The sequence below is a fragment of the Martes martes genome (assembly GCF_963455335.1).
Source record: "Martes martes genome assembly, chromosome: 6".
NCBI classification, from domain to species: domain Eukaryota; kingdom Metazoa; phylum Chordata; class Mammalia; order Carnivora; family Mustelidae; genus Martes; species Martes martes.
In genome coordinates this window covers 120904538-120931022 of record NC_137893.1, presented here as the reverse complement: position 1 = coordinate 120931022, position 26485 = coordinate 120904538, and the positions used below count along the sequence as shown (strand labels likewise).

The 26485-nt window shown below is 52.7% G+C and overlaps 3 protein-coding genes across 8 annotated transcripts; 1 reads left to right on the top strand and 2 right to left on the bottom strand.

The window, feature by feature from the left end:
* Nucleotides 1-1041: 1041 nt before the first annotated feature.
* Nucleotides 1042-14725, bottom strand: CCHCR1 (coiled-coil alpha-helical rod protein 1). Of its 5 annotated transcripts, none has more exons than XM_080806766.1 (18): nt 14583-14703; nt 13499-13625; nt 13207-13420; nt 11635-11938; nt 8852-9015; nt 8613-8748; nt 8313-8423; nt 7960-8109; nt 7326-7436; nt 7118-7224; nt 4498-4610; nt 4281-4326; nt 3999-4135; nt 3685-3873; nt 3488-3589; nt 1835-1986; nt 1564-1735; nt 1042-1319 (listed from the first exon to the last, which is right to left on the bottom strand). In XM_080806766.1, exons 2-18 carry the CDS (start codon nt 13512-13514, stop codon nt 1207-1209), a joined length of 2337 nt encoding a protein of 778 aa, XP_080662892.1. In that variant the 5' UTR covers nt 13515-13625; nt 14583-14703; the 3' UTR covers nt 1042-1206. The 5 variants fall into 5 exon arrangements, with proteins under 5 accessions (XP_080662892.1, XP_080662893.1, XP_080662895.1 ...); XM_080806767.1 differs by having other exon boundaries at nt 13499-13565; nt 14583-14655; XM_080806769.1 differs by having other exon boundaries at nt 1045-1319; nt 1564-1696; nt 13499-13565; nt 14583-14725.
* A 265-nt stretch (nt 14726-14990) lies between these two features.
* TCF19 (transcription factor 19) lies at nt 14991-19002 on the top strand. Its single transcript, XM_080806802.1, has 4 exons — nt 14991-15156; nt 15562-16177; nt 17374-17929; nt 18227-19002. Exons 2-4 carry the CDS (start codon nt 15943-15945, stop codon nt 18465-18467), a joined length of 1032 nt encoding a protein of 343 aa, XP_080662928.1. The 5' UTR covers nt 14991-15156; nt 15562-15942; the 3' UTR covers nt 18468-19002.
* A 1635-nt stretch (nt 19003-20637) lies between these two features.
* On the bottom strand, nt 20638-25355 carry POU5F1 (POU class 5 homeobox 1; the record flags this gene model as incomplete). Of its 2 annotated transcripts, none has more annotated exons than XM_080806800.1 (5): nt 20638-20904; nt 21081-21239; nt 21771-21901; nt 22199-22319; nt 24921-25355. In XM_080806800.1, the coding sequence occupies 5 exons, from the start codon at nt 25353-25355 to the stop codon at nt 20638-20640; spliced, it is 1113 nt and encodes a 370-aa protein (XP_080662926.1). The 2 variants fall into 2 exon arrangements, with proteins under 2 accessions (XP_080662926.1, XP_080662927.1); XM_080806801.1 differs by having other exon boundaries at nt 24951-25355.
* Nucleotides 25356-26485: the final 1130 nt, after the last annotated feature.

Below are 26485 nucleotides of genomic sequence, written 5' to 3'. Positions count from 1 at the left end.
CCCCATCCTTCAGAGCTCAGTGCGAGTCTTGTCTAAGTGTCTCAGACCCCCTGGAACCTCCACCTCAGGAAGGCCGCCACTGGTCTAGAGCTCTAGTGCGCCTCTCAGAAGTAATGCCTCCCAAACAGAACTCCTTTCCTCCCCAGGCTGTTCTCCATCTGGTCTGCTCCCTCGTGGCTCACTTCGAAGCCTTCATTCTGCTCCTTTCCCCAACCCCAATACCCCCCAAGGCAAGTTCAGCCCATGTCCCCATTCTGGAGCTCATCTCTCCCTAGCCTCCCCAGCACCTTCCTAACTGGTCCCCTCCAACACCCTTCTCCCACCCAAGCCCCATTCTCTACAGCCAGCCAACCTAACTCATAAACATATCAGCTTAATTGTGTGCCTGCACTTGGTTGAAAAGCACTCCAAGGGCTTTCTATTGATTTAAAATAAACCGCCTGTGCTACCAGTCCCTCCCTCCCGCTCGCTCTGGGCCTCAGTGCTTGCCTGCCCTCTGCAGGACTCTTCTGCTGGCCCTCTTGGCTCCTGCCGCAGGCGGGTCTTCACGCATCCCCTCCCCAGGGTGCCCTTTCCTGTCTTCTGGTCTAGCTGCCCCTCCCCAGTCGGGTTCTGGCACGTCACTATATTTCTTTTCTCTTCATGGCAACGCTTGCTCTGTTCACTTAGGTACTTGTCCATCATCTGTCTCCCCCCCCGCCCCCCCCCAGGATGTTGGGGCCAAGGGAGCAGGGACCCACCCATCAAATCCACCACTGTGGTGCCTGAGCAAGGAAAGTGCCTGGCACTGAGATTCCCAGCAAAGGAGTGATGTTTTATATCCTGACTCCTGGCAGTGATCATTTTCAGAGGCGAAGAATTTTCAAACAAAAGTTGAGAATAAACTTCTGGAGCATCTCAAAAAACTTCCAAACAGCCAGAGAAAGGGGTTTTGAAAAAGGTGCCACCTAGAGAAATAGCTGTGTGGGACCACTCCCTGCATTTTCCAGACAGAGATGGCTGCAGCAGGAATTCCCTCCCATTCCCAGAGAGAACATGGCACCTGCTGCAGTTGTCTTTATTAAGCCACAGGATTCACAGGCATCTTGGTGGCCGGTGTCCACGGTGTCCACAAGGGCAGCTGGCTGACCTCCCCACCCCAACCCCACTTCTCTGGGGGCCGCCCGCCCACCTTGAGCCCCCTGCTGCGCAGAGTGCCCGAGCTATTCAGAGGCAGACTGGAGCAGGACAGTTCTGGTTGCCTCCTTGAGAGATAGCTTCCTCTTTGGAAATGGCCTCACTCAGTCCCTGCAGATCATCGAGCAGAACAGAGAGGGATCCTGGAAAAGAAGACCCCAAGGGATAGCAGCTGAGCAGAGAAGGCAGCTCAGCTCCGGTGTAGCAAACAGGGCTGCCATCAGCACAGAGGGTTATGAGGGAGGAGGGTTCCCTGGCCCAAGGCAGGCACAGATGAGAGGCTGTGGGCCTCCAAGGGTCACAGAGAATGATGCTCATGCATTCAGAGTGCCTAAAGGAGAGATTCCTAAAGTCCCCCACATTTGTCCCTTCCTACATGGCCCTTACCTCTTATGGACTCCTTGGGGATGGGTGCTGCTCCTGGAGGTACAGGCAGTGAAGATCCTGGGGCCCGGGAGCTGGACTCTGCAGACTTCCCCTTATCCAGCAGGGAAGGAAAAACTGCCAACAGTCGCTGCTGCTTGTAACGGGAGAGGAGACCCTCCTGCTGCAAGGTGGCCTGGGAAGGAGAGGGTTAAACGCCACCTAGCCCAGGCAGAGCCACCCCTCCTCCCACCCTTCCCAGTCCCTGGTCTCTGCTCTTCCCTCTTTCCCCTACCAGCATAAAGTTCTTGTCCCTCTCTAGCTCCTGCAGGCGCTGGGTCAGCCGCAGCCCCTCCTCCTTCCGGGCCTCATCTTGCAGGCGCCTGAGCTCCTGGTTCCGCTCCTTCTCCCGGGTGGCTTTGCGCTGCATCTGGCGCAGGGAGACCACTACATGGAAGCCAGGGCACAGAGGGCACAGGTGTGGGGCAGCCCAGAGGCAGGGAGGCACCATGAGAACAGGACTGCGATCGTGGGCAGGAACACTAGGCCCTCAGCTCTATGGCTCAGCGAAGCCACTTATGCTCCAGGGCTGTCTCCTCTGTGTGGTGGGAGTAGTGGCTGATGCTCCACGACCTTCTGACTCTGTGAACCCAAAGTACCTTCCTCATCCCAGAGACTTCCTGGAGTCGTGTAGGGGAAATCTGAATATGAACCAGATATTCCATTTTGTGCCACTAATGTTTTCTTAACGTATGACAATGACACTGAGGTTATGTAAGAAAATTTCCTCTTCGTAGGAGATGCAGCTGGGTGGTCATGATGTTTGTAACTTACTTTAAGTATTTCCCAAAAAATGCCTGTATCAGCGTGTATATATATGTGGATAGAGCAAATATGGCAAGAGATTAACAACTGCTGGGTGCTTGGCTGGCTCAGTCGGTGGAACATGAGACTCTTGATCTCGGGGTTGTGGCCTGGAGCCCCACACAGGGTGTAGAGGTTATCTCAAGAAATAAAATCTTTAAAAAAATTGGTTACTAACTGTTGCATCTAGTCAGAGGAGGTAAACAAGTGGGCATTATGTGACTCTTGTAATCTGTCCAGGTATTTGAACTCTGTCCTAATAAAAGAGGGGGAAGCACCTGACTGGCTCAGTCGGTAGAGTGTAAGACTCTTGATCTTAGGTTTGTGGGTTTGAGCCCCATGCTGGGTGTAAAGATTACATAAAAATAAAATCCTAAAAAAAAAAAAAAAAGTTGGGGGCAGACACGCACAGCAGAGCACACCATGTAAAGATGGAGACGGAAGGGAATGATGTGCCTGCAAATGAAGGGATGCCACAGACTGCAGGCAACCACCCACCAGGGATGGGGGGAGTCATCAAAGTGTCTCTCAGAACCTCTAGCAGGCACCAACCCTGGCAGCATCTTGAGTTCAGACTTCTAGCTTCCAGCTTCCAGTACTGTGAGAGAATAAATTTCTATTGTTTCAAGGCAAAAAAAAAAAAAAAAAAGTTGGGGGTACTGGTTGGTGTGAGGTTGGGATGGCCGTTGCCTTTATGAAGGGGAGTGGCTGGGTGGGGCTCATGCTGGTGCTGGATATGGGGGCTGGCTACAGGAGTGTGTTCACCCCATGAGAATTGATCTGTACCATTTCTTGATAACTTCATTATTTGCATGATTCAAAACAGTTTTAAAAAACTCATATGGGGGCGCCTGGGTGGCTCAGATGGTTAAGAGACTGCATTCACCTCAGGTCATGATCCTGGAGTCCCGGAATCGAGTCCCACATCGGATTCCCAGCTCAGAAGGGAGTCTGCTTCTCCCTCTGACCCTCCCCTCTCGTGCTCTCTCAAATAAATAAAATTTTAAAACAAAACAAACAATAAAACTTTATGTCTAACACTTCCTTCTCCCCGGATGCCCATATCCATCCCAACAAATCTCACCTGCCTTGCCATGCTCCCTCCGAGCCTCATTCAATCTCCTCTCTGTTTCTAAGAGCTGTTCCCGCAGCCTAGTTTCCACTTCAGCCACCTTCTCTTGCAGAGCTGGGGGGAAGGGGCAGATGGGGTGTGTCGCGGGGAGCGTCACTCCTCAGTCCCCCCCAGCCCTCCATGGTAAACCCACTGCCCCTCCTGCACACCTTGCCCATAGATCTCCTGCTGCTGGGTCAGTTCCTGCCGGAGACTGGCAGCCTCCTCCGTGCTCTCCTTCTGGCCCTGGCGGGCAGCTTCCAGCTGCAGCCCCACACTAGCCAGGGACTCCTGCGTCCGCTGCAGCTCCTGCTCCAGCTGCTGGGCCACCTCACTCAATTGCTGCCGCTCAGCCTCCCCTGGAAAGAGGTGGCACTTCCGGGGTCTCTCTGTGCCCCAGACCCTAGCTCTTCTCTTCTCTCTGTCCCCAACACACCCAGCTCTGGCACCTGCTCCAGCTCCGGGACTCCAGGACCAAACATACCTTGCTCCCGGGCCCGGCCCACCTCCTTCTGGATGATGTGGGCGCTCAGCTGCAATTCCGCATCCAGGCGGTTCCGTTCCTCCCGCAGCTGCTCCAACTCAAGGCTCACATCTGTGACCGGCAGGAGTGGGGGACAGCTGGGGCAGGGAAGAGAAACAGAGTCCAGGGAGATCACCCAGCCTGATCCCTAAGCCCCCACCCCTTTTCAGTCCTCCCTGTTTGGGGTCCCAGCAAACAACACTTAACCCCCTCCTGTCCACCTCACAGCGCCCCAAACTTCACCTCTCCTGGCGCAGCTGAGCAAGGGCCAGTTTTCGAGCCATCAGGCCTGGGGGAGAAAAGGCAGAAAGCAACGGAGAGGAGTTTGAGGAGGACAAAAGGGAAGAAGGGAAGAAGGGGAAGGATGCCCAGGCTGGTGACGAGTAGGCATGAAGATGGATGTGGGAGGCGAGAGCTGGAGGGGCAGGAGCACAGCATGGCTGGCAGTCGCCCTACCCACCCTGAATGGTGTGCACCCTGCGGACTGCGTAGCTGACTCGGCTGCTGAGGCAGGGCAGCTGGGTGGTGGCGCGTTCCACCTCAGCCATGGTGCTCTGGAGCCAGGTCTGAAAGCTGGAGAAGGCACAAGGTCACTGACCCTTCAACCCCACCTCATTCCCTTAAGGAGCTGATGTTGACGCGTCAGGACAACTCCTTCTATTCTATATTGCGAAGTATGTGGGGAGCATGGAAAGGAAAAGCATAGCAGGGAAAAGAAAAGCTGAAGCCAAGGGCTGGGGCCAGACATGTCTGAGCTTTCTCAGCCGATGAAGAAAACCTGAGAGCTTAAGCCCCGTTAGTGTTTGTTAGAAAAAAAGGATCCCGTTGCTCATGAGGGCAGCACAGCTATGCTTGGTCCCAAAACCCAGGGCAAGCTTCTCATTTGGGTCCTAGCAATCAGTGTCTTTAATAAGAGCAGTAAAAACAAGAACGAGCTTCACGGGGTCACATCTGATCTGGACCCAGCAGAGTTCAGCACAAATGATTCTCCGGAGGCTAAAGCGAGTGCCATAAAGCTAGCTCATCTCTAGCTGACTTGCACTTTTTTGCCGGCAGGCCGCTGGACATGTCTCCTGGTTCTGGAAATCTCCTGGTGCTGAATGCCACGTTTGGGTGTATGAACTTATGTGCATTTTCCTCAAGAACAAAGCACATAGCTTCCATCAGTTTTCTAAGGAGCCCTTACTCCAGGAAGGCGTTACGTGGCGGCAGACCTTTTCAAGCAACCTGACACGTTTATTTCTCATAACCTATTTTTTGATCACTAATACGCACTAGAGATCAAAGCTATCCTCTCTAACCATTCCCCGATGCCAGTGAAGGCCAGATCCACGTGCCTTATCAGCCAGCTGTGCCCCAACCGGGGCCGGCACGGCTCATGAAAGCTGAGAAGCCTACACAGGTGCCCTGAGAGGAGGGCGCGGCAGCATCTCAGGGCAAGGGTGGAGCTCTCCAGGAGGGTCCAAGTCTGTATCAACTGAAAAACAAGCAGATGACAAAGGCTGACAGTTGTACTCCTAAGAGCATGGCAGAGATCTGTTACCTAAAGTGTTTGAGCAGGTGCTTCCGACACCCCGTGACTCTTCCAAAGCCATTTTCTGGGGCGCCTGGGGGGCTCAGTCGGTTAAGAAGCTGCCTTCAGCTCAGCCCATGTTCTCAGGGTCCCGGAATCAAGCCCTGCATTGGGCTCCCTGCTCAGCAGGAAGCCTGCTTCTCCCTCTCCCACTCCCCCTACTTGTGTTCCCTCTCTCACTGTGTCTCTGTCAAATAAATAAAAACATTAAAAAAAAAAAAGAAAGCCATGTTCTGATAAAAATCTCCAGGCCATCAAGAGCCTATCTAACAAACCTGACAACAATCTGAGTGTGGGTTGTTTTAAGCCTCATGAACCATCAGTCATTAGCAAGAACCATTTCAGTGACGTCCTGGTGCCAAACTAAAACTCCGTGTACAGTGTACCTTCCTGTTCTCGTGGAAGTAGGAGGCACGCACAATGAGTCAAATATGGGTGGTTCATTATAACTAGTCTAATACCGTGCAAAGTGGAAAATTTTCATGATTTTTTAAAAATTTTCATAATTTTTAAGTAAAATTAATCCTCAAGGTACTAACTCAACAGAAAGTGATGGTGGAGGGCCACCTGGGCAGCTCAGTCAGTTAAGCGTCTGCCTTCAGCTGAGGTCATGATCCTGGGGTCCTGGGATTGAGCCCTGTTTTGGGCTCCCTGCTTCTCCCTCTCCCTCTGCCCCTCCCTCCTGCTTGTGCTCTCTCCCTCTCTCTCTCAAATAAATAATAAAATCTTAAAAAAAAAAAAAAAAAGAAAAGAAAAAGAAAAAACAAAGTGATGGTGGGCAAGGACCTATCTGGCACCACAGTTTTGCTGTAATAATAATTCTTCCGCGATCCATCCTGAACAGCCTCCTGGTAACAGTAAACATTTACAGAGTCAGATGACATGCCAGGCACCGTGCCAGGGGGTCTACAAGGACCACATCAGCATCCCAAGTCCAAAGCTGAGGACAGGTTGTTACCAGTCCAAAGAATTGTGTGTTCCTCCTTTGAGGTCTTTCTAAAGGTTATAAAACAGGTGGCGAGAAGGAAACACCCGGGAAGTTGGTATGAGAGACACAGGCTGGCAAGTGATTAAGAAGGAAACTGGCATACATTTTAGATAGAGTATCTAGTAAGCCACAGGTGTATAGCTTTAAAATATAGGTTAAATCTGGTTCCAACGAAACAGGGCGTGCCTGTAAAATTTTAAAGAAAGAAAGTAGCCACACCCTCCATCCTCGAACAACTCAGAAGGTGGTGATCCTCCCAGAAGAACTGAACTACAGGAGGAAGTGTGGCCTCACCTCCAACCAAACACGCGTGGGAGTCCTAACAAGCGACCCTCAGGGGACTGTGGAGCGGGTTGTCCTAGGGAAGAACAAACCCAGGGACTCTTGGGGCTAGAAACCTCTCGCCCTACATCCTCCAACTGCCAGCTTTCCAGTGCCGCTAGCCTGGGCTCTTAAACTCCAAGGTGCCAGGAAGCCGGGAAGTGGAACTCTACTCCATGCACCCTCTGTCCCAGATACCTGCTGACAGAGTTGGCCACCAGCTTCAGCTTCTCCTCGGCTGTGGCTGTGTGCTGCTGCCTCCGGCGCTGGGCCTCCTGAGCACGGCTCAGCTCGAGCTGCAGGGCCTGCAAAGATGCCGGGAGGAGAGGGGTTCCCTCGACAAGATTGTGCGGGAAGAGGTGGGAGGAATCCCTGACCCCTCTTCGCCCCTGCCCAGCACACAGACCTTGGCGCCCATCCGTTCCACCTCCACCTCAGCGGCTTTGTCCTGTAGGGAGCGCTGCAGGATGGCCTGCTCCTGGCTCTGGGCCACAGCTTGGTCCTGGAGCTCTGCCACCTGGTGGGACAGGGCACAGATGGAATGGAAAGCTGGAGGAGGGCACTGGGTACAGAGGGGCTGGTGCCCAAGTCTCTGATAGCACACCATGCAGGGAGACAAGCCTGGGTTCCTGAGAATGGAGTCTGAGTCCGGGTTTCCTTCCAGAAGTGTGTTCCATGCGCCCACACCTTGAGGAAGCTCGCTGTGACAAACCCACAAAGACTCACCACCTCTGCCCATGCCACCCATGCTTGGCCATTGTCACCTCCTCGGAGAAGCCGTTCCTGAGCATCCCGTCTAAAGCCGGCCCACCCCACGGTCTCTTTCTGTCACACTTTCACACTTCTCTTTAAAGCACACATAATTACTTGATAGCGTCTAATTGCTTGCTCCAGAATGTGAGCTCCACGACAGCTTGCCTCTGTTCAGGGCAGTGCTCCCAGCACATGGAAACCACTCACTACATCTTTGTCGGGTTAGTACCATCCCTGACGTAAGGAGCCAGGAGTTGGGGGAGAATTCGGGGGGAGAGTCAAGTGACCTGTCCCTTCAGCTGCTCCACGCATCCTCTGTGCTCCAGCTCCTGGGCCTTTAGCTGCACCATGAGGGCAAACACCTTCTCCCGCCAGCGCTTCAGCAGGGACTGGCACTTCCTGGTGAACTCGGGCTCCAGCAAATCTGAAGGCTGAACCTGTGGGGTGGAAGAAGGGTGGAAAATGAGCCCCTGGGGGAGAAGAGGAAGGAGGCATGTTTGGGGTTTTTTTCCTCTGTCCTGCCCAAGCAACAAAGAGCCACAGCAAGAAGAGGTGTTCACCGAAAAGAAGATGCCAGCAGGTTCTGGCAGCACGCCAACTGCTGGTACCCACAGGGAGCCCCTGGGGGCAAGGGGCCCACCTTCCTGCTCAGCTCCTCCTCCTGGATGGTCAGGATGTGCATGAGGCTCTGTACGCGCACCTGCAGCAGCTCCGCTGTGGTGTGCAGGCCATCCCGGTCCTCCTGCAAGTGCTGTGGACCGGACAGGAAGGGACAGCAGTGGCCTCTGTGGGACCTCCATGCAGGCCCACAAGCGGCATCCAGACCCTGCCCCTTGTCAGCACTGTCTTCTATCCTGGCCACCCCTCTCCCGGGATCTGGTCCCTGAGCAACACCCCCCAACCGCCAGCCCCTATGCAGATGCACCCTATACTCTCTCACTTGCACGGTTTCCAGAAGCTCCTGGCGCTCCGATTCCCAGGTCTGCCTGTGGACCTCCGGAGGGACTTGCTCCCCCACATATCTCCTTAAATTCTCAACCAAAGTCACCTGTGCCTCTAAGTCTTCTTGGGCCTTGCTAGGGTTGGGATGAGAACAGGGCAGCCATCAGTGAAGCAGCTGAGAGAGCCACCGTGTCCACCATGTGCCAGGTCTCCCCTGGCTGCCCACCCCCACTTTACCTCAGCTGCTTCTGCAGCACCTCAGCCTCCCTCTGGGCCACAGCCAGCTCCTTGGCTTCCCCTGCCCTCCTGGTTTCCAGACTACTCAGAGATTTCTCCAAGCCCTCAGCTTTGTTGGTCAAACTGGAAAGAGCCTCCTGGTGAGCCTGTGTCAGGGAGGAGAGCTGTGGAGAGAAGACGGGGCACAGCAGAGGCCAGCTCACTCCTACATCCGGACTGTCCAAATCTGCTTCTGCTCGGGCCCTGTCCCTGCACTCTCATCTTCTGTCACCTTAGACAACAACCCAGCAAATGGCCCAGCTGCACACATGGTAAAATGCAGACAGTCCTTGGTGCCTCACTGTCCTCCATTCACCTGCCAGTCCATCGGCAGTTCCTGCCAGATCCCTACTAAACAGATCTTCACCTTCTGTCTCCACCACCACCAACCCTCATCTCAGGCCTGCACAAATGCAACAAACTCCGGTCTTTAATAGCCTTCAAGGTGGGGAGCATATGGGTGGCTCAGTCTGTTAAGCATCTGACTTCGGCTCAGGTCATGATCTTGGCCCCAGAGCCTAGCCGGGAGTCTGCTTGTCCCTCTCCCTCTGCCCCTCCTCCCTTTTCATGCTCTCTCTCTCAAATAAATAGATGAAAAAAGTTTAAATAAATAAATAAAGACTTCAGTGGCTTATCATGGCACTGACAACAGAGCCCAGCTTCTTCCCTCTGCCTGCAAAGCCAGACATGCCTTTGCCTCTGCCACTTCTCTCAGTTCAGCTCCTACCACTTGGCTTCTCCCAATTCCTCAGACCTCTGGTGACGTCACCTCCTCAGAAGGCCTCACTCGGCCCCCTACCACCTGCTCCATCCTATCACTTGTTCCAAGTCATTTCAGCTCCTATCATCATCTGGAATGATCCTCTCCACAGCTTAGTGTCTGCTACCTTCTATTCCAAAGGAAGTTCTAGGAAGGTAGGAATCTTATCCTTTTCTCACTGTACCTCCAACAGTGGTGAGTATGTGGGAGACACTGCAGGAGTCAGGGGACAGGTGGTGGAGGAAGGAGAGAGGCTGCCCTCTAGCCCTATCTTCATACCACGAAGTGATCATTTTAGAAGGAAATCACAAAACCGATTGGTCAATCGATCAATTGATCGATAGAACTATCTATCTATCTATCATCTCTCTAAAGTAAGCTCTACACCCAAACCGGGGCTTAAACTCACTGACTGAGCCAGCCAGGCACTCCATAAAACTGGCCTTTTTAGACATAAAATACAAATCTGATCATGTCATTTCCCTATAACATACTTTTCAACAGCTGCTCATTGCTCTCAAGGTAAAGTACAAAGATCTGAACAGGCCCCGAGGCTTCCCAGTGCACATACCATCTAGGGCCCCTCTCATTTATACTCAAGCCCCTCTGGCCTCCTCACGACCCATGTGCTGCCAGGTGTTGCCAGCTCCCATCACCTCCCCATATGCCAGCTCACCAGCCAACTCCTATTCAGCTCAAATGACAACTTATCATGAAGCACCTTTCATAAATCTAAAGGCCATTTATATTTTTCTTTGAACTATCTCCTGTGTCCATTTCCTGGCTAGATTACTATCCTTCCTTATCAACTTCTAGGCACAGAGTATGTTAGGGACATCAACCTTTTCCCATGATATGAACTGCAAATGTTTTTTATGTTCTTTAATTTTACTTCTGTCATTTCTAAATTTAACATTATAAAGCCAATGTATCAATCTTTCCTTTAATGAGGGATTTTGATTCATAGGGAGAAAAGCCTTCACCAATCAGAGGTTATAAAGGAATTCACCCAGGGGCACCGGCTGATTTGGTTGGTAGTGTGCAACTCTTGATCTCGGTGTCATGAGTTCAAGCCTCATGCTGAGTGTAGAGATTACTTTAAAAAATAAAATACTGGGGCGCCTGGGTGGTTCAGTTGTTAAGCGTCTGCCTTCGGCTCAGGTCATGATCGCAGGGTCCTGGGATCGAGCCCTGCACGGGGCTTCCTGCTCCACGGAAAGCCTGCTTTCCCCTCTCCCACTCCCCCTGTTTGAGTTCCCTCTCTGTGTCTCTGTCAAATAAATAAATAAAATCTTTAAAAACAACAAAAATAATAAATAAAATAAAATCTTTAAAAAAAAAACAAAACGGAAAATTCACCAATGATTTCTTCTGGTATCTTTATGGTTTCATTTCCTAACATGTCAGTTGACTAGGGTGGTGTTCCTACGCCCCCTGTGCACATTAGAGCTCCCTGTCCTTCTCCTGCATGGCATTTCTCCCAATTGCAATTAATTAATTAGGATTAAATTAGGTGTTGAATGTGCATGTCCCCCACTAGGCTGTCAGCTCCACCCACCAGGACTCAGGCTGATTTGCCCACCTCAGGGTCCTGGTTCCTATCTCAAAGATGGCAAAGAGTAAGCACTGATAAATGCTTCCTGAATGAGTCAGCTCCCTTCCCAGTCCACCCTCTCCCACCTTCCTCACCACCCCCACAATGCTCTCACATGAAGTGAGTACCCAGAGTGAGGTAGGAAGACAAAATACTTCCTACTGGAAGTGGAAGGAGGGCTTCAAGTGAGTCCTGGGAGAAAAGTGCAACCTGAATAAAGACCAAAATACCCAAATTCATCTTTCCAGGTCCTCTGATCTCTCACCTTCACCAAACATCTCGTCACTCCTCTGCTCATGGGACCTCTTCTGTGGAACCCACTCTTTACTGGGAAGCTTCTGCCCAGTTCATCCACTGTGAAGCTAAACCCTTCTCCCCCGCCCCATTCACCTGTTCCTGGTGCAGCCTCTTAACCTCCTCCAGTTCCCGCTGGCTCCCCTCTTCCAGGTTCTTTCGGACAACCTCAGCCCCGGCCAAGGCAGCACGCAGGCCCTCGGCCTCAGCTCGGCCAGCCTTCTCCGCCCGTGCAAGAGCCTCCAGCTCCATGGCCTGGGCCTCCAGTCTCATCTTCTGCTGCAGCGAGGTCTCCCGCAGGACTCGGACCTCCTCCTCAAGCCGCCGCAGTTCTTGCAGCTGCCTAGAGATCAGCTCAGCCTGCTGGCTCAGGGCATGTGACCCATCTAGCTCCACAGACCTTCAAAGACAGGTTAGCACACATGAGACCTATCTCTGGTGCTGGGAGGGTGGTAGAGGGCACAAAGGGACACGGGAAGGAGAAGAGGATCTGCTATTGTGTGTGGAGATGGTGGGGATGAAGTTGGTCTACGGGGATCTCCGCCTTTGCATCACCGTTGTTTTTTATCATGGCCCTACTAAACCTAACAAGGAACCTAACATGGTTCACTGTCTGGGCTCACAGGACTTAAAGGCTAGCTGAGATCATGGAACACGATCTCTGCCGAGCTATACACAGGGAGATGTGTTAAACACCAAATATGCACATCATTAGGCCACACATTCTGAAATGGAGGGATTAGAAGACAGCCAGAAACTTCTGAATTCTGATTTAAGGGCAAGGAAAAGTTGGAGGAAGTTTCAGAGGAAGAGAGATCATGGCTTCCAGTATCAATACAGTGAGACCAGGCGCTAGTTAAAAGCATTTATTGTTATATATCCTGTATGAGGAGTCAACAGCACATCAATAAATTACATAGTCTACTGGTGTTTTGTAAAGTTTAAAGCAGCTTATGATAACATGGCTCTTGACATAACTCCCTCACTGAGGCCCAGAACCACAAGATTTTTCTTTTAAAATGGTGGAGATCTACAGCCTAGAGATATTAGTTGACTGGCCAAAGGACCCTAGTTGGTAGCCAAACTAGCATCAGAGTCTCTGTCTCCTGACACCCACTCCAGGGCTCCCCTTTTTTTCATCATGCTCCTTCCTCTTGGACAGGGTCCAAGGTAGACCCGTGTGCAATCCCAATCCAGAGCAAAATGGCAGAATGACATTCTGGTACATTGGGGGAAAGACACACAAGGAAACATCAAGAGTAAGAATCAGAACTTTACAGACAAAACATCAACAAACAGCATGGCCAGCTCTAATGGCAAGCACTCCATCAGAATGAATCCAACCCTACCACAGTACAGACTGTACTCCTAGTTTGCACTTCTTTATTTTGCCTTATATTATGCTTATTACTGTCAACTGTTGGTCAATCTACCTCTTCCCTTAGGATTTTTAATTCATTGATATCAGGATCTCATTCATTTTTGTTACCCCCATTCCTAGCATCTAGCACACTGCCTTATTACTTGTACATTATAACTTCCAGTAACTGCTTACGTAAAAATGCACATATTAAGGAACTAAAGGCTGAGACAGGGTAAGGAATCTATTTCAGTGAAGAAAGGTCACTGGCAAGCAAGCCCGAGAAAAAAGCAACAATGAATCCCTACCTGCCTCTCCGCCCTGGCTCCTTCCCATTGCCAGAAACATCCTGTTCCCACATGATCACTGGAGGTCTCTTGTTGTCTGGCCGCCTCTCTGAGATATCTTGATGGGTTGGGGGTTGGACCAGGGAAATGTCTGAAACCCAGGTGGGAGCCATTCTTGGTACAGTTGGAAGGGGACGAGCTTGGAAATGGGATGGGGGAATCAGCCCAGTGGAACCTGAGGAATCACAAGGACAAAGATGGTCAGTTTCCTAAGGAGAGACAATCACCAGTCCCCTTGCCTGGTCCCACTGACCTGAAGGTCGAAACATCTCCACATTATCTGAAGTCTCTAGATTCTGTGTCCAGCCATCTATGCTTCCCTGGACAGTAGGAGAAACAAGGACACCCCGGTTCAATTTTCAGGCCACCTTAGAAAGCTCCTACAATAATAAAGTCATAATCCTTTAGTAACTTCCCAAGAGAAGCAGGAAATACCCGAAGATCACTTGTTTACCCAACCTGGTTCCTGACAGAAGAACTATGGCAATGACCATGAGATGGAGGAAATTAACTTGAGACAGGCTGAGAGGGAGCTCTTAGGTTTTACTCATACTTTTAGAATTCCAGGCAGAGCCTTTACCCTCCTCCTTAAGTTTCTATAGTCTCTGCTGTTCCTTGTTGTAGGTGAGAACGGACGCGTGCGGTGCAGGGGCTGTGAGCCCAGTCTCCAGAGTTCTCTCCATGGCTCAGCAAGGCCTTCCGGAAGCCCATCCAGACACCACCAAGCCATGACTCCTGGGTCCTTCCCTATTAAAGCACTGGCCCAAGGCCTGGCCCCAGATGAATATGGCCACATGAAGGGCAAGACACCTTCCCAGGTACCCCAGGAATCCAGGGATCCTAGACCTCTTGGCAGAAAAGCCAGCTTCCTGACAGCTCATCCAAACCCTTCCAGCAACTTTCCTCAATTTCTCTCTACTATGCCCTCAGCTGACATTCCTGTCGCCAGAGTCCCAGAGCACAAGAGAGGTCTCTTCAAGGTCTCCCTATCCTCCCACCAGAATTCACGTATTTCCTTCCCCTATCTGGGTACGGACTCGGTCTGCTTTTTTCCTGAAGGTATTACTCTGGTCCCTCACTACCCCCTCATCTCCCAATTGCCTGCTCGAGCTTCCCTGCACTCTAGCAGGCTCTCACTTCTTTCCACCCCACCACCTCTCCCCCAGAAACCAGTCTTCAACCTGCTGGACCCTGGGCTCTAAGGCTGTTAGGAACACCTCATCTGTTCCTTTACCTGGTCCCTATACCCCTCTCCCCCTATGGACCCCTGAGCCCACCCCCGTACCCCTTCTCAGCCCCTTCCCGCCCCCAACCGACTCTTCCCGAATGCCCCTTACCCAGCGCGAGAACGCCCTCTGCCCTTAAGCCACAACCCCTACACCTCGCTCCTTTGGCGCGGCCTCCGCCCTTGACCGCGCCTGCGCAAAGCGGGCAGCTTGGCGGGCCCCGCTAAAACCCGGTTTCATCCAGGGAGGAAGGAAAAAGATGCACGCAGGCGCAGTCGCGTCTAAAGCCCGGCCCAATTACGGCGTTGGGGGACGTCTCCGCGCCCTGGCGGCTCCTCCCAACTCCGGGAACCCGGGAAAACCTGTGAGCTAATCAGAGAAAGCGGAAGGCGGGAGGTCGGGGGACACTCCCTGAGCGTTGCCCAATGGAGCGGAGGGGGCATAAATGAGCTGGCCAATCAGGAATGGCACGGGGCGGGTTCGCTTTGCGCGCAGCTCCGACCCGGGAATTCCGAAGGCGGGGCGGGCGCTGCCCGCGCGCGGAGACCGCGCCCATCTGGACCCCGGCTTCCTCGCTGTCAAACAGCCGCGGTAGCGCCAGCTCCGGCCGGAGCCGGAGGGGTCCCGCGGCCACCGCACACGCTGGCACTGCCTGGAGAGGAGACTACTTGGAGACCGCACCGCGGTAGATCGGAAACGGGGCTGGGCAGGGGAGGAAAAGGCTGGGTTTGCTGTGCAGGATCTCGGCGCGCTCTTTCCCTGTTTATATCCCACCCGGAGAAGCTGGGAAATCAGGTTTAGATCTGCTTTGTCGGAGAACGTAGGGATTATTTCCACTGCCTTTTGGGGAATGACATTGGATTCCCTTCCCATTGGGGTTAAAGATAATTAGTTATGAAGGATTGGCCCGAAGGGCGAGGAGCGAGCGAGCAGGAGGGGTACTCTATTTGGGTAAGCGAGTCTGACAGGAAGCTTTTCTCCAAATTACACTGAGGTGACAAGTTAATATTGTACAGAAGCAGGAAACCCTATACAGACATCTACAGTTTGCATTTCCCTGGAAGCTGCCTAATATATTGTTGCCTTGCAGAGATTGAATCTCCCTGAATACTTCGTGGACTGTGGATCCGGTTCAACCCACATGCCATAGGACGTGTTTGTTTTTGCACTGCGCTGGGACCTATCCTGAATTTTCCCTTTGCAAAGCTGCTTGACAAACAGTTTTGTTGGCATCGCATGCCTTAAGTTCCTTGCACTCTGAATTTGGACTACTCAGGCCTGGGTTCTCATCTGAGCTTTGCCACTGACCCCTGGTGAAAACTCGGGCCTGTGCTCGAAGTTGAAATTGCACAAAGCACAGCTCAAATCTGCATCATAAGGAAAGTGAACTCAGGCGAGTGTGCATGGCTCAGGTGTCAGAAAGGTGATGGACTCCTGAAGTGGAAGAGGTGGTGCAGAGGGGGCACCGCCCATGCTGCCCTGCTTCCAGCTGCTGCGCATAGGGGGAGGCAGGGGTGGTGATCTCTACACCTTCCACCCTAGCGGGGCTGGCTGCACCTACCGCTTGGGCCGTAGGGCCGACCTGTGTGATGTGGCCCTGCAGCCCCAGCAGGAGCCCGGCCTCATCTCTGGAGTCCATGCAGAGCTGCACGCTGAGCGCCGGGGTGATGACTGGAGGGTCAGCCTGGAGGACCACAGCAGCCAAGGTGAGCAGTGAGCAGGGCGGTCTTGTGCCTGGGCAGTTGCTGTTCTTAGGCTGGAATGAATTAAGGGGCTCCGCAGGGACTTTGCCTGCCTCCCAAACTCCCTATTCGGTTGGACCGTTTTTAGTCCAGACCTGCATCTTCCCAATAAAGGTGTGCAGTGTCAGAAGCTCTCTGTGGGGCTGGGCCCTGATGATCCCTGCCTAGCTGGAACCACCTGAACAGGAGCTGGGAGGTAGATCCAGGGACTGGGTCATTAGGGAAGCATCACAGTGGGGATGTTCTGGAGCCACAGGGGGCCAAGCTCAGATGACTCAGTTTCCAAATTTGCTGAGGCGCCTTGTTCTTATCTGAAGGCAGTTATATGTTGGATTATGGTTTTTTAAAAGGATTTTATTTGAGTTAAGAGTGAGCGAAAGAAAGGGGGGGGGGCAAAGGGAGTGGGAGAAGCAGACTCCCTGCTGAGCAGGAAGCCAGGATACAGGGCAGATCCTGGAACTCTTGAGATCCTGACCTGAACCCAAGGGAGACGCTTAACTGAGGCACACCTTGGATTATTTAATGATCTGAGCGTGTCTTACTCCCCGACTTGCAGGCATTTGCAGCCAGCCTGAGAAAGGCCTGGGCCCTTCACCTTTCTGGGTCTCGGTTTCCTCATAGGTAAAATGTAAGGCTTTGTAAAGTCTGTTTGGGGAGTGTTGTTGAGATTAGATAACTATAGTAGCCAACATTCGTTTAGTGCTTACTCTATGAGCCAGGCACTGTTTTTAAGTGCATCGAATGTAGGAGAGCACTAATCACTCCCATTTTACAGACTGGGAAAATGAGGCACAGGGAAGTTAACTTGTCCAGGTAACAGAACTGGCAAGGTTGGAGCCAAGATCTCAACCCAGTCAGTCTAGGGTACCCACTAACTTTTTGCACTGGATGTCTGAGAAAGGGACCTCAGCAGTGAGGGAAGGAGTCCATTCTTTCCATGTGCCCTGTGGGAGGGCATGAAAAATAAACTTGTTCCCAATTCACAAAGAGCTTAGTATCTGATATCACCTGCTGAGGGATTTCAAATATGAGAATCTGATGACAGGTGTCCTGTTCTCATGTTCCCTAGAAAATCAGAGGCGGCCAGATTTCTCCACTCCTGACTCTCGTCATTTCTGTTTTTGTCATTCTCTGTATGTCTGGTGCCCTGCCATCAACAGGGACTCTGATCAATAATGTCCGACTCCCAAAGGGTCACAGGCTGGAGTTGAGTGATGGGGACCTTGTGACTTTTGGCCCTGAAGGGCCCCCAGGAACCAGCCCTTCGGAGTTCTACTTCATGTTTCAGCAAGTCCGAGTCAAACCTCAAGACTTCGCAGCCATTACCATCCCGCGGTCTAGTGAAGAGGGAACCAAGGCTGGCTTCTGGCCTATGCTGCCCCCCCAGGGGGCCCCACAGCGCCCCCTCAGCACCCTTTCCCCTGCCCCAAAAGCCACACTGATCCTCAATTCCATTGGTAGTCTCAGCAAGCTCAGACCTCTGCCCCTGACCTTCTCCCGGAGTGGGGTTGAGCCACAGAGCCTGCCTGTTCCCACCCCTCCTAGGGAGGTGGGGACCACCCCTTCTGCCCCACCCCCAAGAAATCGGAGGAAATCCGCTCACCGAGTGTTGGCAGAGCTGGATGATGAGGGAGAGACTCCTGAGGGCCCCCCACCAGTCTTTATGGAGCCTAGGAAGAAACTCCGTGTAGAGACAACCCCACGGACACCTGGTGGGTAAGTGGAGAGATCTTTCTCAATTTTTAACTCCTTTTTGATCCCTTTTTAGAGCCCCAGGCTGGGAGGTGACCATCTGCTCTGGGGATAGGAACAGGGATGGGAACAGGGATGGGAATGGGAAGTGGACGGAGCTGGAACAGACGCTGGATTGGCAAGACCTGGGTCAGCTCTACTATTCTGGTCCCCCATTAGTCTATTAAAGTCTATCTAGGCTCATTCTAGGATTATCCAGGGAAAGTTCTAGGCTTCTTCTGCAGGTTTCCAGTGACTTGGTTTTTGTGTCACTTTCTTCAGAAATAGGCGTGGACGACCTCGGAAGCACCCAGTGAGCTCTCCCAGGGCTCCCCCTGCAGATGGGAGTGGGGAGCCCTGTGCAGCCCCTTGTTGCTACCTACCAGAAGAAGAAACAGTTGCCTGGGTTCAGTGTGATGGTTGTGACCTCTGGTTCCATGTGGCCTGTGTTGGCTACAGCATCCAGGCTGCCAGGGAGGCTGACTTCCGGTGCCCAGGGTGTTGTATAGGCATCCAGACCTAAGACCCACCACCAAGGCACCAGAGGACAGAAAGCTGGCACCTCCAGGCCATAGGTGGACAGAGCGGGGCACCAATGGATCCTAAGAAATGCCCCCTTCTTCCCTTGCCTCTCCAGTGGGGATGACTACAGGGGAAGTGTCCATTGCTATGGATATTGACTCAAGGCCTAAAGCAGGCCCTCACAGCCAAGGTGACAGAATAGATGGTTTCCTGCCAAAGAAATTGCTGCCTCCAGGAAGCTGCCAGCAAGCTGAAAATTCCATTATAAGCTTTGGGTCCATGTCATAGGTACTAGAATGTCTGTGGTCAGAGCACCCGTTAATTGCAGAGTGCCTGGGCAGATACAAGCCCCAGGTCTTGGAACAAACATGTTCTTGGATGGCATCACTAAGGCCTTCTGGGAAAACCTAAGGCATAGCCTCAAAACTTTTACATTGTGAGTAAACCACTGGCACTGACCACGATCATGACCTGGCTTTTCAGAGCTTTGCTTCTATTTCCAAATAAAGAATAAGCAGCTTCATTCACTCCTAGGTATTTATTCTTTTTCCAGGTCTGATACTCCTTGATTTCCGGTTCTTGAGTTCTGAATGGTATGGTCTGGAAAACTGACTCTTAGGGGAAGAGATGAGCAGCACAGGGAAGTTTGGACCTGCTTACTTGGTTTAGAATGGGCCGGAGATGGGAGACTGGAGAAAAGGTAATTAAGGTTCCTAGTTTAAAGGAAAAACAGATCCATTGCCATTAAAATAATGTAGATGGTATTTGGTCAAGTTCAGGAGGATGGCAGAACCTTTGAAAAGAGAAAACCTGATACACCAGCTAGAGCAGATGCTCACCTGGTCTAGTTGTGGAGCAGTGGAACCCAAGTACAGCTCACAGGTTCTCTTCTGTGAGCCTACACCAAGCCACACCAAGCCACACCAAGCCACACCAAACCAACATAGGGTCCAAACGGGTTTTGTAGCTCTCACTAGGAAAGCCTTATCTTAACCTATTGCAATCTTTAAGTCCATTGTCTTCTATCCCTACTTAGACTTACCAACCCAAGTCCCCCTACCACAACATCAAGGACACAGCTCTAAGCAAGGGCCCAAGTAACAGCAGAACCAGGATAAAAACTTGGGGGTTTGGTGAATGGACAGGGTAGGCCAAATCCCTTAAGTGGAAACCAAATGGACTTTGGTATCAACAAAGCACAAGACAGTTTCTAGTTGGGACAATATGCAGAAGGGATCTCAAGGTGATCCCTTAGTATAAAGCTACTAAAGGACACTTCCAGACTGAAGTGGGGAAAGCAAAGTCAGCTCCTAATAGGGAGTGGGCTATAAAAATAAGGCAATCCAGGGGTGCCTGGGTGGCTCACTCAACTGAGTGACACTTGATTTCAGCTCAGGCTGTGATCTCAGGGTCCTGGGCTGGAGCTCCCCTTGGAGCCTGCTTCTCTTTCTCTGCCCCTACCCCTGCTCATATTCTCCCTTAAATAAAATCTTTAAAAAAATAAGTAAGGGGCGCTTGGGTGGCTCAGGTCATGATTTCAGGGTCCTGGGATCGAGCCCCGCATCAGGCTTTCTGCTTAGCAGGGAGCCTGCTTCCCCCGCCCCACCCCATACCTGCCTGCGTCTCTACTTGTGATCGCTGTCAAATAAATAAATAAAATCTTTTTAAATAAATGAATAAAATAAGACATTCCACTTAAATTTCCCCAGGACTGTAAGTCACAGGCTCTGAGGAACTAGCTCACACCTATAGGAGCCCTCTACACATCAGTGGGTTCCAATACCGGCTCTCCCTCTGACATTGTACGATTTAGCAGTTTAAATGGCACCTCGGTGTCAGGGTCATTGGGGTCTAAGCTATTAACTATTGGGTATCCCCATCCCTTCTTCAGTAACCAAAGAAGGACAAACCGAAGACAAAAGTATCTACCTACTGTGTCCCAGGCGTCTTTATTTAAGAAAGTGATGTGGGGATTAAAAACAAGAGCATCCTTAACTTCATCTTCCCTCCAACCAGTCCCCCCAAACTCCCTGCCCCCACACCCTTTGTGTTCCCAAATCCTTTCTCAGTGAATGAAGAACTTAATCCCAAAGCCCTGGTACAAACCCCAGGTTCTCTTTCCCGCACTCTCCCCGTTCCTCGGGCCCCCGCTCCTGGGAAGGGCCAGCACCTCAGTTTGAATGCATGGGAGAGCCCAGAGTGGTGACAGACACAGAGGGAAAGCCTTCACCCTCAGGGAAAGGGACTGAGGAGTACAGCGTAGTGAAATGAGGGCCCCCATAGCCTGGGGTACCAAAATGGGGCCCTGGTGCCAGAGGAAAGGATACTGGTGCCCCTGAGAAAGGGGACCCAGCAGCCTCAAAATCCTCTCGTTGCGAATAGTCACTGCTTGACCGTTTGCCCTTCTGCCGACGATTGCAGAACCACACTCGGACCACCTGGGACGGAAGACAAGGTAGAGTGACACCAGATCCTAAGCTCTGGGAAGTGGGGCTGGCTCTGCTTAGTCGTTTGGCCCATGATCTAGAGCAGTGGCTGGGGGGCAAGAGGCAGAGCCAGGGAAATGAAGGCAGTGACCGGGAAGGAGGGGGACACCCAGCGACTGGGCACTCACGTCCTTCTCAAGGCCGAGCTGCTGGGCAATGTGGCTGATCTGCTGCAGGGTGGGCTTCGGGCACTGCAGGAACATGTTCTCCAGGTTGCCTCTCACGCGGTTCTCGATACTCGTTCGCTTTCTCTTTCGGGCCTGAACGAGGGTCTCTGCTTTGCATATCTGGTGAGGGAGGAAGGGGAAGAAGTGGCCAAGGGAGGAAATGGATTGGCAGGCTTGGAGCGTGCTGAGCACCATGAGGGTAGCGACTCAAGAGCAGACTGTTGGGGCACCTGGGTGGCTCAGCGGGTTAAGCCTCTGCCTTCGGCTCGGGTCATGATCTCAGGGTCCTGGGACCGAGTCCCACATTGGGCTTTCTGCTCAGCAGGGAGCCTATTTCCCCCTCTCTCTCTGCCTGCCTCTCTGCCTACTTGTGATCTCTCTCTGTTAAATAAAGAAATAAAAATCTTAAAAAAAAAAAAAAAAAGAGCAGACTGCTACGGGGCACTGCCCGGATGGGTAGCCAGCACCAGATGGTGTGAAGAATCCTGAGAGGGTAGGTCTAGACAGGCGGTTCTGGAGAATTCTGAGGAATTCTACTCCACCCCATTGAGGATCACGTGCCCCATGAAGGAGAGCGGCAAACCAGGGAAGGAAGCATGGACAACTGGGCCAAGACTCGGCGGATCCCTGAGCCTCCGTCCCCACCCTCACCTCCTGTAGGTTTTCGTTGTTGTCAGCTTCCTCCACCCACTTCTGCAGCAGGGGCCGCAGCTTACACATGTTCTTGAAACTGAGCTGCAGAGCCTCAAAGCGGCAAATGGTGGTTTGGCTGAACACCTTCCCTGGGGAGGCCAGGTGAGAGAGAACCAAGGTGAGGCAGAAGGCAGTACCTTCATGACCCCAAGACCCCAAACAGGGTCCCACTTCTTCCCAGAGGGAACTCATGGTCCAAGTATGTTCTCCTCCTTCCCCCCTCTACCCTCTTTCATGAGGCGGAAGGTGTGAAGCCTGCCCCACAAACACCCGTCCCCTTGCCCCCCCCCTGGTGGGGAGAATACCGCAAGTTCAGTCATGTTGTTCCAGGGGAGATGTGGTCCCTGTGTTGGGGGGGGGGGCAGGATATGCTGAGGGAGACCCACCAAAGAGAACCCCCAGGGTGAGCCCCACATCGGCCTGAGTATATCCCAGGGTGATCCTCTTCTGCTTCAGGAGCTTGGCAAACTGTTCCAGGTCTTTCTGCAGAGCTTTGATGTCTTGCGACTGCAGTCAAAAAGGCAGAGAACATGTAAAAACGCAAACACATCAGTGGTCAACCCCCCTTCCCATCTGGGCCTCAAGGAATGGTCCATGGGAGTATCTGCACCAGACTGCCTACCAAATATCTAGCAATAACCTATCTACAAATGTCATTCACCCCAGAAAGCAACACATCCCATAGACACAGCACCACGTATGCACAGACAGAAAGGCAGGCCCCACCTCCATGAGAACACCTGTCAGCTTATGAAGGGAGCTGCTGCCTATTAGCTCACTTACTACTCACAATAATTTCTGACTCAAGTATTACCCCAATCTGAGGCAGTTTCCAGACTAGGAAAGTAAAAGGGCACCATGTCTCTAATTCTCATTTCCCTATACTCTCCCCCAGTTTGCTTCCATTGTATGACATGGCATGTATACAGACGAACACACTACAAAGTAGATACCCAAAAAGGTATGACTTAAGTAAAGGGTATAAGTTGGTGCTCATTTTTCAAATTGGATTATTCTATATTTTTACTGTTATCTTTTTGCAACACATAGGCATGCTCCTTGATTAATTCAACAGATGTATTGCCCTTTCTATAAACCTGCAGCTTCGAAAACTGGACAGAAAGCCAGGCCTCAGGGGGCTTCCATTCTCACGTGGCAAGACAAGTAATAATCCAGTTCATTACTATGTTAGAAGCACTATGGAAAAAAGTGAAGCAGGGTAGAGGATTACAGAGTACAGCAGCGTAGGAGATGATGGGGATGCAGAATTTTAAGTAAGATCAAGAAAAAGTGAAGCTTGAGCAAAGGGAAAGAGCCAAGTGGAAAGGCTTGCAGTGGGGGTGGGGGGGGGAGGGTGAAGACCGAGGGCTGGGAAGGGAGGAGGGTGAGGAACTCACAAAGTCAAAGGGGATGCAGGGCAAGTCTTGTGGATCCTGCAGTCCATGAAATGGGGAGCCACTGGATGGAGGTGTGGAGTAAAATGACCTGATTTTAAAATGACGTGTTGACAACAGACTAAGGAGGCAACTGCAGTCCACCCACCCCACCCCATCCCCCATTCACTGGGCAGCTGGGACCAGGCCGGTAGTGATTGCTTCAGGGTATGTTTCCAAGGGAAATGTAGCTGGGTTTCCAAAAGATGGGATGTGAAAGCACTGACGACTACTGGTTGGGGCCTTGAGCGACGGGTGATGGTCGGGTTCAGGTGGAGCAGTTCATGGAGCCATCCCGACAAGAGACAGAAAATGTGGTAGTCCCGTGTACAGTGGTAGTCTCGTGTACAAGGCGTTTGAGCTCGAGGGTAGATGAGAGGAAGGAAAGGTATTGATAGAGCGGAGGGTGATGATGGACTGAGCCCTGGGGCACTCCCGGGTGGGTGACCAAAGGGACCAGAAGAGCAGCTAAACCTATGTGCAGTCATGGAAGCTTTGAGGGAAGGACTCCAAGGGTGGTCGATCACATCAAATTCAAACAGGCCAATACTCAGTCCATGCTTCAGAGCTCTGAATGTCCTCCGCTCCCCGTCCTGGCTTTTCTAAATCCTACTTATGGGATCTGAAATAAGGCAACCCCGGCGCAGATCCTAACTCCATCATTTGGTAGTTAGGACCCGTGAAATAGGCTAATAATACCTCCCTGGGAGATTTTGTGCTGGTTAATGAGATAATGATGTAGGCACTGAGCACACAGCCAGGCACTTAGGAAATGGACCACAATTGGCAGCCATTATCATTCAAGGCTCAGTCGCCTCCTACAAAGTCTAGGGCCACTGGGTCGGCTGAAGCACTCGCACCTCCTTCTGTGAGGTCTAAGGGCTTAGTACTTGATCTCTAATTGCTTACACTTGTCTTTGGAGGACTGGAAGTCACAGCCTTAGTCGTCTTTCAGGAGGGCTGGACACAGAAGTCTTTCAGTGCCTCAGCAGACCCTACATTTGGGGAATGGCCTGGGGAGGACTTCTTCCACTTTGGTTTTTGTCTGGCCCACAACTTACAGAATTAAGACTGAAATTGGTGCCAGGGTGTGCACTTTGCATAATGGTGACTCACTAGCCCCGAGGTCATGGGAAGACAAGCCCTAAACTTGACGGGAGGTAAACCCAACCCCACACGTCCACACACACAGCCCAAACAGGAGCTTCTATCAGAAATCAGTCCCACCCTAGACTTTCAGGAACAATAACCCTGGGATAAGCACTGTTTTTACCCTCAGGCCACACTTAACCCTAAGGCCCAGATCCTGAATCGGCTAAGATCAAATTTTCAAGAAGGGTTAAGGGTGGGAGAAGGGGCTCAAACCCCAAGCTGGGTGTGGCGCTGGGCGGGTAGTAAGTGAGCGGACCCTGGTCAGGACAGGCCTAAAAAGGGACTAGTTGACAAGAGCCAGGCAGGAAGCAAGGCCAGCCTGGGGCAGCTTCCGATTCCTCCCAGGTCTGCCCCAGCCTTCACCTGCCTTCATTCTGAATTCCAGTTTTGGTTCCCACCTTGCCCTTGCTCTCAGGCCACACACCCCTCTCTGCCTGGGGCGCCGCCCCAGCCTGCTCCCTTCTTGGGTTCCGGGCCTAGGCAGCTGTAGGCGACCACGTCCCCCTCCCGCCAGCCCGGCCACCTCCTCCCAACCCCGTTTTAGCTCACTCGCCTCCTCGGGGTTTTGCTCCTGCTTCTCCTTGTCCGGCTTCACAGCCCCAGGGGGGGCAGCGCAGGGTTCCGGGGAGGCTCCCTCGGAGTTGCTCTCCACCCCGGCTCCCCGCTCGCCCTCCGGCTGGGAGGTCTCCAGGCCGCCTTGGGGCACCAGCCCCACTCCAACCTGAGGTCCACAGTACGCCATCCCTCCGCAGAACTCATAGGGCGGGGGGCACGGGGGAATCCCCCACACCTCAGCGCCCGGCCCGACCCCCGGCCCGATTCCCGATCCGCCGGGAGGGCCTGGGAAGCTCAGCCAGGTCCGAGGGTCAACCCAGCCAGGCTCCGGCCCTCCCGGCCCATCGCCTCCACCGCCGGGCGGGGGCGAGAAGGCCAAGTCGGAAGCCAGGTGTCCCGCCATGGGGAACGGAGGCGCCCCAAGCCGGGGGCCTGGAAAAATGAGGGCTTTCCAAGGAACTGCTCAACACCTTTCTCCCTCCCCAATCCCACCCACTAGCCTTGACCTCTGGCCCCGCCCCCTGGATGGGTGGAGGAGAGGGAGGTGGGGGTGGGAGAAACTGAGGCGGAGGGTGTTTGCTTCATGGTGGCGGTGGTCCGTCGCGGGAGCGGGAAGCCAGGGAGCTCCAGCTAAGTGACTCTCCAGGCTCTGGACTCTTGACGCAGGCCCCCATTCGGACCTTCACTTCCAACTCGCGAGGGGCTGCCCGCCCTCTCTAGGACTCTGCACACCTTAAACTGTCTGGGCTCGCTGGGACACTTCCTCCGCGATGTTCAGGAGCCCCGGTGCTTGACCCCTCTCCAAAGACCGGGGCCCCATCTCCTGACCGGGGCCTAGGCATCCTCCCAGCCCCTGAAACATTTCTGAGTGTGCATGTGGAGAGGACTGCTGGAGCTACCCCTCATTGCTTAACAGCCACCCCCTGCTGTCCTTCCTCATTCCCAATCCCCACCGCCCCCACAGGGACTTTGGCATTCCCATTGCAATTACTGGCCAGGTTCAGTTACCCTAAAGCCACAGATGCCCTGTACTCGTCTGCCCAGTGGGCTGACTACCCCATCTCCAAGGGCTGCCAGACAAGGCCTGTCTTCCACACCTCGAGTCTTCTGCTCCAGAGCCCCTTCTAACCTACCAGACCCAGGAATTGACCGCCACTTCCCCTTCTAAGGGCCAGACTCTGGACTGACTGGGCCCACGTTCTCTAACTTTGTCCAGACGGAGGGATCAGACACATCTACCCCACAGGCCCCCCACTGGGAGATCCCCCACCTCAGGCTCCTTGTCCCCCATCAGGGACCTGAGTCTGTAGCCCCGTCGTTGGCCATTCCTCCTCCACCTCCCCAGCCCAGGCCTCTCCAGCCCTCCTAGGCCCTGGGTGGGGAAAGCCAAAGGAGAGAGCTGGGCAGGAAAAAATATCTGACTTCAGGTTCAAAGAAGCTTGGAAGGGACTGGGGGAAGGGGGCAGGACAATGGCCTTGGCTGGACAATCCCAGTCCCCAGAGGGGGCAGCTCTAACCCTAAACAAGTGCTCA

What these genes read in the sequence shown, in the direction of transcription:
- TCF19 (XM_080806802.1), top strand. Translation starts at nt 15,943, where the DNA reads ATGCTGCCCTGCTTCCAGCTGCTGCGCATAGGGGGAGGCAGGGGTGGT. An exon ending in GGAGGACCACAGCAGCCAAG is followed by an intron (nt 16,178 to 17,373) that starts GTGAGCAGTGAG and finishes TGCCATCAACAG; the next exon opens with GGACTCTGATCAATAATGTC. An exon ending in ACCCCACGGACACCTGGTGG is followed by an intron (nt 17,930 to 18,226) that starts GTAAGTGGAGAG and finishes CACTTTCTTCAG; the next exon opens with AAATAGGCGTGGACGACCTC.
- CCHCR1 (XM_080806766.1), bottom strand. An exon ending in AGCTTCTGGAAACCGTGCAA is followed by an intron (nt 8,424 to 8,612) that starts GTGAGAGAGTAT and finishes TCCGGTCCACAG; the next exon opens with CACTTGCAGGAGGACCGGGA. An exon ending in TGGAGCAGCTGAAGGGACAG is followed by an intron (nt 7,437 to 7,959) that starts GTCACTTGACTC and finishes CTGTCCCACCAG; the next exon opens with GTGGCAGAGCTCCAGGACCA.